This window comes from Lipophrys pholis, assembly GCF_963383615.2.
Source record: "Lipophrys pholis genome assembly, chromosome: 1".
Lineage (NCBI taxonomy): Eukaryota > Metazoa > Chordata > Actinopteri > Blenniiformes > Blenniidae > Lipophrys > Lipophrys pholis.
Genome location: NC_137635.1, coordinates 39,567,343 through 39,575,943, shown reverse-complemented (window position 1 = coordinate 39,575,943; position 8,601 = coordinate 39,567,343). Strand labels below are relative to the sequence as shown.

The 8,601-nt window shown below is 40.4% G+C and overlaps 1 protein-coding gene across 1 annotated transcript; it reads right to left on the bottom strand.

Annotated features, from left to right (window-relative positions):
- Nucleotides 1-616: 616 nt before the first annotated feature.
- On the bottom strand, nucleotides 617-6,528 carry grk7a (G protein-coupled receptor kinase 7a). Its single transcript, XM_080459665.1, has 4 exons — nucleotides 5,734-6,528; nucleotides 4,222-4,677; nucleotides 1,852-2,132; nucleotides 617-1,630 (listed from the first exon to the last, which is right to left on the bottom strand). The coding sequence occupies exons 1-4, from the start codon at nucleotides 6,328-6,330 to the stop codon at nucleotides 1,291-1,293; spliced, it is 1,674 nt and encodes a 557-aa protein (XP_080315791.1). The 5' UTR covers nucleotides 6,331-6,528; the 3' UTR covers nucleotides 617-1,290.
- Nucleotides 6,529-8,601: the final 2,073 nt, after the last annotated feature.

Here is an 8,601-nt window from a genome sequence, read left to right as displayed (position 1 = left end):
GTACCTGTATGCACGCTGCCAGCGCTTCGTTGGTGAAATCAGTGACGTACGACGTTTTGGAGTGGTGCAATGACGTGGCTCTCGCTTGGCTCCGTTGACAATAGAAAAAGAACCGTTTTTTTGGCGGTGCTCATTTAAGACCTGGCCCTGGCACCGGCCCTGAACGAGCTCCTGGTTCTTTTTGGTGGAAAAGCCTTATGAGTGAGACCTTTTCCTCTTTATCAGGCTACGTTGTATTATTCACACTCGTCCCAAGCTACAATTGAAGCCGTGAATTATCACAGTGTTTCGGGGCCATGGAGATTGAAAACTTTCCCATTCCTGGTGCAGGAATTTAATGCCCAACTCCTCTAAATGTTTCTCCTTCATAAGCAGCATTGACCTGCTAGTTCTCCTCTCATGTTTCCTCCTAACGTCCCAGGGCTAGAATCTTCAATTCTCACTATTTTGAGCCTTTTAGCACCAATAATAGAGCGACTCAGGGAATAGGTGACGGGTATTCTTCATTTTCTTTAAAACGATTCTAAATATTTATCTTTTCTTTTCTCTGTGCATATATTTATAATATAAATACTTTATATATATACAATACATACAATCTCCCTTTTATCGTTTTCATGTACAAAACTACAATGCTGGGTCACGGGATAATCACTCCCATTGAAATTAAATGAGGTTCAAAATGATAACATTTCACTATTCGTAGTCGTTGGAAAGCACTTTTCTTTGTAGAACAGTGTCACCTCATGATGGGATTAATAAAGGGCATAATAGTGCTAAAGAACTCATTCTTTGGTGTAAAATGCCATTCACTGGCTTTGTGTTTCACCAATTTGAGTATCGTCTTTAATGTTACAAAATGGTTTCTGTTCTTCGCTTGAATTTAGAGAACTTCAAAGTAATATAGTATTTCTAGGACCCGGAACATTCAAGTACTCCTAAGATAGCGTCCCAATGAAGAAACTTTATCAAACTTACTCCTACACTCATTCATGCAGCATGTGGCAAGTCTACAATGTTACATACACATACCTTCAAGACAACCAAGGAGAGAATGTTGAAAAACATCCTCACATCCTTTATATTTTGTTGAGCTTTGGCTCAAGAGCAGATGATCGCTAAACCCTGAGCACCCCTGTAAGAGAGGGACGGTGCATCTTTCTCAGCAAAGACTTCTTACCTCTCAAATATCTGATCTTTTTTTTTTTTAACATCCGTGTGATCTTGTTTGTGACTGAGAAGATAAATGATTGAGCGTTATTACTGGTAATTGAGATCTAATGTGGCTGCTCACAGCACTATACACGTGCCGGATTTCTTCTCATCATCAAAACCTCCTCCGCCCTCTTTCCTGTTTGGATCATTGAGCTCGTCAAAGAGTCCACTGTCAATCATCTCATGCTGCCACTGGATGGGCACAGCACCAGTGCTGAACTCCTTAAAGAATTTGTCGTCCTTGGCATCAAACTCAATGCCCTTGATCTCAGAAAACTCTGCAATGTCGCCAGTGTCCTTAGCATAGACGACGTTGGGCTTTGGGGTCCATGGAGGATCCACCAGCCCTGCTTCCAGCCTCGGAAAGTTGATGGTCTTGAACCACTCGTGCTTCCTGGGATCCTCTATGTTGTTCCTAAAGAAAAGAAGGGGGAAAAACAACTTTACCATCTGGGTTTTACAATTATGCTAGTATGCATATATGAGTACTCAATGGTTGCTAGTAGTGTATCAGGAAGTCATTACATGTCTTACTCTGTAATGTCACAACCTTTTTGGTGCCAACATTATATATGGATCAACTATGAAATCAGTCAGAGCCTCTTTATACCTGAACAGAATAGAAGCACTTGTTACCTCATGCCCAGGCGCTCCTCAATTTTTTTCTTGAGGAAGAGCTGGATGATGTCTTTGGTAGCGGCATCAAAGCACTTGTGCTCCCACTTTGGCTCCTCATTAATGATGCGCCGCTGCACCTCCTCCTTCTCCACCTTCTCCTTCTTGCTCTCAGGGCCTTTAAAGGGGGTGTAGCCGGCAACCATCTCATAGATACTGCAGCCCAGGGCCCACCAGTCCACTGACGTCCTGTATGGAGTTTTTGTCAGGATCTCGGGAGCCATGTAGGCCCCAGTACCGGCCTGATCGAGAGAGAGGAGATAGGAGCAGGATGAAATCAACGATATGTATGTGATTCCCCTTTGATATGTTTTATATGATATGTCAACAAACAAATGCAAATTTAGACAACGTGTTTAATAGTTTACATGTTATCCAAACCCTTGAGAGATCCAAACATTCTAATCAAGGCTTAGCACTACTCTTTTTCCCACTCTGGTGCCCATAGTCCTTTTCCTACTCCCTCTCAACTGTAACGCTACTTTCTCCCTGCTCTTCTGCTTCACCCCGATGCCACCTCCCTTATCTATATGACCTCACCTGCGGTCTCGGCACAGGAGCTTAATCCTAATGCTAAGCCTACTACCTGTCAAGAGTTGTATGTGTCTACACACTGACAGAGTTGTCCAGCCTCTTATATAAAGGCTGACCATTTCTGGGTGCTCGAGCCACTCCTAGAAATGCGTCCAAATAAAACAACTGTGTTCAAAAATGCACACATACCATTAACAAGTCACCCACTGTTTGTCACCACAAACAAATCGCCATGAGTACTATTGCACTGTTCTTACATTGTTTGAATGTAGCAGCACCAAAGACACATGCGCTCAAAGTATTTCAGTTAATACTTTACGGTATTGAAATTGTGAGTGTGTAGTTGCCATGTTTTTAATCCGTGTTTCAGATTTATGTATTTTTGGTCAATCCTTAAAGTGACCTGAATAGTGACTTTACAGTTTGTATGTGAATCTGTCATCACTCAGCACAACTGGTGGTTTCTTGATCTAATCTTTGCTTTCACAAGAGTCACACCAGACTCAGGACATGGGGTTGTATAATCTAATTAGTGATTACATGGTCCAGTATGAGTCTCTATTGAAAATTAGATGTAAATGCAAAGCTTCTTTAAATTTTGATATTTACTACAAGACAATTAAATTAACCAAAGAATGTCACTGTCTACCATTCCCCCTGGTGGCCTTCAGCTGCACAAAGTACTGTTTCCCATATGAGCATTGTTATTTAACAGATTTGAAATAATCTGGAGTATATCACTCTGTAAACTCTCATGTCTAAACATATTCAGTGTAACTTTTACCTGGATCTGTCAATCTAATCAGAGACAGACTTGTGTAATGCCCACTAAGAGGATTAAGGGACCAAAGCCAGCCCTGCTTGTTTGAGGTTAGCCCAGTCATTCTGGCCGGCAGAGGAGCATCAGTGCGCTGGATAATGAGCTTATTGGACTTTCATAGAGCCGGGGGCTTACTCTTTGCTCCTGCAAGTAAGCTCAAAGAAACCCCAGTACAAACTGCTTCAGCTCTTTTTCATCTGTAATATTCCTTAAGTATTATACGATATTAAAGGAAGAGTGACAACACATGGTGAGTCCCAGATCCCTCTAGAAAATTGCAATAACAGTTCATACTGTGACATTTACATTCAGGTAGCTCCCATAGTAGTAGAATATAAGGAGCTATTTGATAACACAGTGTCTGTGTTTGTCAATTATAACCTCTCTAACCTCTAAGGTCTGATGTCTTTGAGCAAAATGGTGTCCTATAAATGGCCAAGCAATAATCTGACTGCTAAAGGATCAAATGAGTTATATAATGGATTCACATTGCACAGATCTTTAGGCGATCCCGTAATCCCTGTCCGGATTTAAAGTGAAAACCCTGCTAAGATTGACAGTCTGTCCAGAACCTGGGATCAGTTTTTATCTCCTACCTCATATGCAAATAGAAGACACAGACGGGGATGAGAGGTAGATAACAGGGCACTTGACAAGTGATGGACTCTGTTTATTGGTGCGTTTTAGTACATGTATGTGTAGTATGAAGATGATCACCTGAATTAAATATTAAGAAATAAAGAAAAGATTAAAGCCTGATTTTTGGTGTATTTTACATGAAAGAGTTGGATTTAAAGACATAAAACTCCTCAGGAATATTCTTTTTTTTATAGGTATATAATATCAAATCTGTCAGTGAAGACATCACTGAGCTAGACCCTCGAGTGTTAAGTGAATTCAGTTGCATTAAATGTGTAGAACATAGTGTTGTTTGTCTTTGCAACCAGATCATCACTGCTGTGTGTATATTGACTTACCATTTGGGTGACAGTCTTCTCTTTAACAATTTCGATGGCCAGACCCAAATCTGAAAGTCGGCACTGGCCTTGGCTGTCCAGCAATACGTTCTCTGGCTTCATGTCACGATAGATAATATCCATGTCATGCAGATGCAGAATGCCAGTGGTGATCTGCGCTGTGTAGTGGATGATGCGCTTCATCTCGATGCCCTTGTCCACACCTTTGCCATCATAACCAATGTTGTAAATGTGATACTTGAGATCTCCTCCATTCATCAGGGTCATGACAAGGCACAGGTGGGTCTTGCTGTCATAGGCGTAGCCCAAGTTGACCAGAAATAAGCTGTTGACCTTCTCCAAGATTTTCTTTTCCAGCAGGGCCATCTTCTCACCTCCCTTCTTCTTCAGCCGCTTTTTACAGAGCTTCTTGCAGGCATACATCTGGCCTGTGGTCTTGACCTGAACAGCACATACCTGGACAAAGACAAGTCATTTATTCATTTGAAAATAGGATTAGTTGTTACAGGTGGTTCACAAAATTAAAGTTTGGCCTTTTAGTAGCAGGCTGACAAACACATCTGTGGGCAGCACTCGCCCCTGAGCTGCACTAAACATTACAATCTAAAAGAAAATATGTCATTGCCAAGAAAACCCTCTGAAAGAAATAGATTTTTTAAAAATAGTCATGCGTGCACTTCAGTATTGTCACTATATATCCAACAGAACAGATATGCTTACCACCTTGAGTCTTAAATCTGTTGCTGCATAAATGCCATATTTTCACGATTCATACAATCAACGACAAAATCCCTCCTCTGAAGGGACATTTGTCTTGACTCAGTTTGATAGATTTCTCTTAAACCTGGGTTTGATTTGCAGTCAGTGGAAGAGATTAAGGCAAGAAAATTGGTTCAAGATGTGACCTTAGCTTGACCCTTGCCAGTTGTGCCTTGGCACCCACTCTTGCACCCTTCCACTCACATCTTTAACTAAACATTTACTTCCCTTCTCATTCCTTTACTACCGACAGATAGATAGATAGATAGATAGATAGATAGATAGATAGATAGATAGATAGATAGATAGATAGATAGATAGATAGATAGATAGATAGATAGATAGATAGATAGATAGATAGATAGATAGATAGATAGATAGATAGATAGATAGATAGATAGATAGATAGATAGATAGATCGATCTTTTTTTTTAAACTCTCGACAATGTTTTCTCCTCTCTAAAACCATGCTCTTATTGTATAGTCTTGCAGCTAATGTAATTAAAACACTGTCTTATACCAATTCTGCAGTTTTAGGTTGTTTTTTTAATTGATCATATCTTTATCTTTTGTGGCTCTTAAGTTGTTTGATTGCTTCAGGTAATATTTAAGTAATATGACTGAATTTCATTGAACATTGAGAAAAAATAGAGTATATCCCAATGTTGAGAGTTCATAATACTATAAAGTTATAAAGTCATAATACTAATAAAGTTTTGAAACACTTTTATCTGGAGACATTTGCATGCTTACCTCACCAAAGCCTCCTTTTCCCAGAGTTCGGAATTCATAGAAGTATTTGTCGGAGATAGGTTGCTTCTCATATTCTTTCCACTGCAGGAACTTATCAAAGAACGGACTGGCTTGGAAGTCTGTGAAGGGTTTATTTTTCAGAAACTCTCTCACACCCTCCTGGACCTTGCTTTTCATCACATCTTCAAAATTTGCATCCGTGATAGTCTTGCATTGTTCAGCAGGCTCTCCGGTGAGGAAGGTCAGGAAATTCTTGGAGTCAGCCTTGCAGTACTTGGTCATGATGCTTTTGCGTGACTTTTCTTTGATCGCACCTTCAGCCAGGTCCCAGTCATACAAGTCATCCAGGAAGTCCGCTGCATTCTTGAATTCAGGGTTACTTGACAGGAACTCACGGAAGTATTTTTTTCCAATAGGTTGTCTTTCACATATCATTGAAAAGTCCTTTTCGATGGAAGCCCGTGCCGAAACACACTGCTCAGGTTTGGGAAGAGACAAGCTCCGACGGCGCTTTTTCATCTCCTTGTCATCACCACCCTGGGCTTTTAGGTAGGCCGTGTTGGCCACCAGGTTATCCAATCCCCCCATGTCACACATCTTGGCGGCTGTATGTGGTCTTTCCCCCCTAAGTGACTGGGTTCTTCACCGGCTGCCGATGGGTCTTTCTTCCACGATGTGTACGTCTCTGGGAGAATGGTATTTGCTCTAAAGCCAGCTTGCAAATAAGCTCCTTCACCCAGCCTTCCTGCAAACCTAAGACACACTGACACACCCAGTAATTACTCATTTAGAATTAAATACCAGGGAGGGATTTTGGCTTAAGGATCTTTGTGTGGTCTATTCAAGGATGCTGTGCACAGAAAGGGAATCGTAAGCGGGCTCTGCCATAAGAAGCTTTGTGGCCCTCTATGTTTGTTCATGATGTTCAGTCTGACAGTGGTCCAGTGCTTTCTGTTGACTATGCACTTAGCAGGGAGTCACAATTAACAATCAAAAATCAGCAAGAAGTCTTTTGGCAAAAGAAAAATAGGAATTAGCAGATTGTAGTTTAATGAAAATATACCAGGGATTCTGAAAATAATGAAATGATATCTTAGCATCAACAGCAAGATTGTATTTATTTTAGTATGTGTTATACTAATAAAGTATTTTCAGTCTGGCCTGCGCCCTACTGTTATTCACTTTCCTCCTTCCATTATCAACAGAGTGAGTACCTTAGTGAGATCTGTCAGCTTCTTTTTCTGTCCTGAAGTTATCAATCCTGCAATTTATCCTCAATATGCAACACTTCTTAAAATAACTGCTTCAATAAATCCTGACTGAAATTCCAACCGTGATCCTTAATACTAAATATTGAAGATACAGATCAGTACAACGTGAAGCATGAATGAATATTCATTCGAAGGCATACAGGAGGCAATAATCTAGAATATCGCAGGAACTCAGTCATCTCATTAGGTTGGTGCTCATTATGCATGCGGACTTCACGTATTTGGATTTTAAACATATCCATGCAAGTGGATATTTCTGCACTCTGCTTTGGAAACCTGCAAACATACTACATTCTACGTAAAAGGAAAAAAAGATATAGTGCATATTTCATTCAGTAGCAACTGCAAACCCCAAAAGGTTTTTTTAGATCACATGTACACATTTTCTTCTCCTTTCAGTCACTGACAATCAGAAATACATGCTCCCTACTATTCAGTCAAGAGTAAAGAGTCAAGAGTCAGCACAGAAACTTAGAGGATCGGCTCAACAACGCACCAGAGCTTCTTTCTAGTGGTCCATTTATAAAAAGCCTGAGGAGAGTGACCTCAATCATGTGACAGACCGAGGTTAAACCTATGACTGCGATACAGCTGATACTTGACAGTGTTACTACACACCAGAGAGGACAAGCCAAACAATGTTGCAAAAACACTGGTATTTATTCTCAATTGCCTGACAGTACTACCACTATTAATCTGTTATATTATCGTATTAGAATTCAGTTAGTAGGATGCATAAAATATATATTTCATGCACAATATTTATCAAGATAGCGTTTACGTCACTTAACTCAACTGTTACTTTCCCCTCTGTTATCAAGATAAACGGCCATTTTTCGCTTTTTCGTTGCAATCAGTTGTACCCTTGCATTGTGACTATGATAATGGAGGCTAATTCAGTACGATTACCCTTGGATAATATTAGCTCATCTTTTCTGAAATGGTCTCAACCTGCCGGTGCCCTCCAGAAGATCAAGGGCTTTACTAGCCAGTATAGAGCTCTGGTCGCAGAACTTTTGACCTGCACAAGGCTGAGAAGACTACCCGACCATGCAGGGTTCTGTCTTACAACAAACACCATCAACTTTATTATAACTGCAGGTCTAACAACAAATGTAGTTAGAATGAGGACGGTAAAACTAAAGATATGCAAGGAGTAAGAAAGAACCTTAATTTAATTTATATTCACATACAATATATTTCACCAAACTGTCATTATATCACAGAATTAGTGGAAGGGGCCTCTTGCCAATTAGAGAAGTGCCATAAATATCAAACATGTCAAAAAGTCAACCATGTTATAAATGGATCATAGTGTCAGTGAAGCTGTTAAGCCTCCTGAGTGGATGACAGGTGGGCGTGGGTTTCATCTTTTACCGGGTCAGGGAAAGCAGAGAGCCAGGTAAGCTGGGAGGTTGCACGTCACTATAGGTGTAATCTACGGAAGATCCCTGCTGATCCACATAAACAGCCATGCAGGGACCAGTCTGGGAATTTGTAAAACAAAGTGCTTAATCACAGCACCATTAACCATATTGTTGCCAAAAAATATATATATATACAGGATGAAGTCATACAGGAGCACCAAGAAAGAATA

Coding starts and splice junctions, on each gene's coding strand:
- grk7a (XM_080459665.1), bottom strand. CDS start 6,330: ATGTGTGACATGGGGGGATTGGATAACCTGGTGGCCAACACGGCCTAC. Junction 4,678..5,733: donor GAAAAGGAGGCTTTGGTGAG/GTAAGCATGCAA, acceptor GTCTTTGTCCAG/GTATGTGCTGTTCAGGTCAA. Junction 1,631..1,851: donor GAGGAGCGCCTGGGCATGAG/GTAACAAGTGCT, acceptor TCTTTTCTTTAG/GAACAACATAGAGGATCCCA.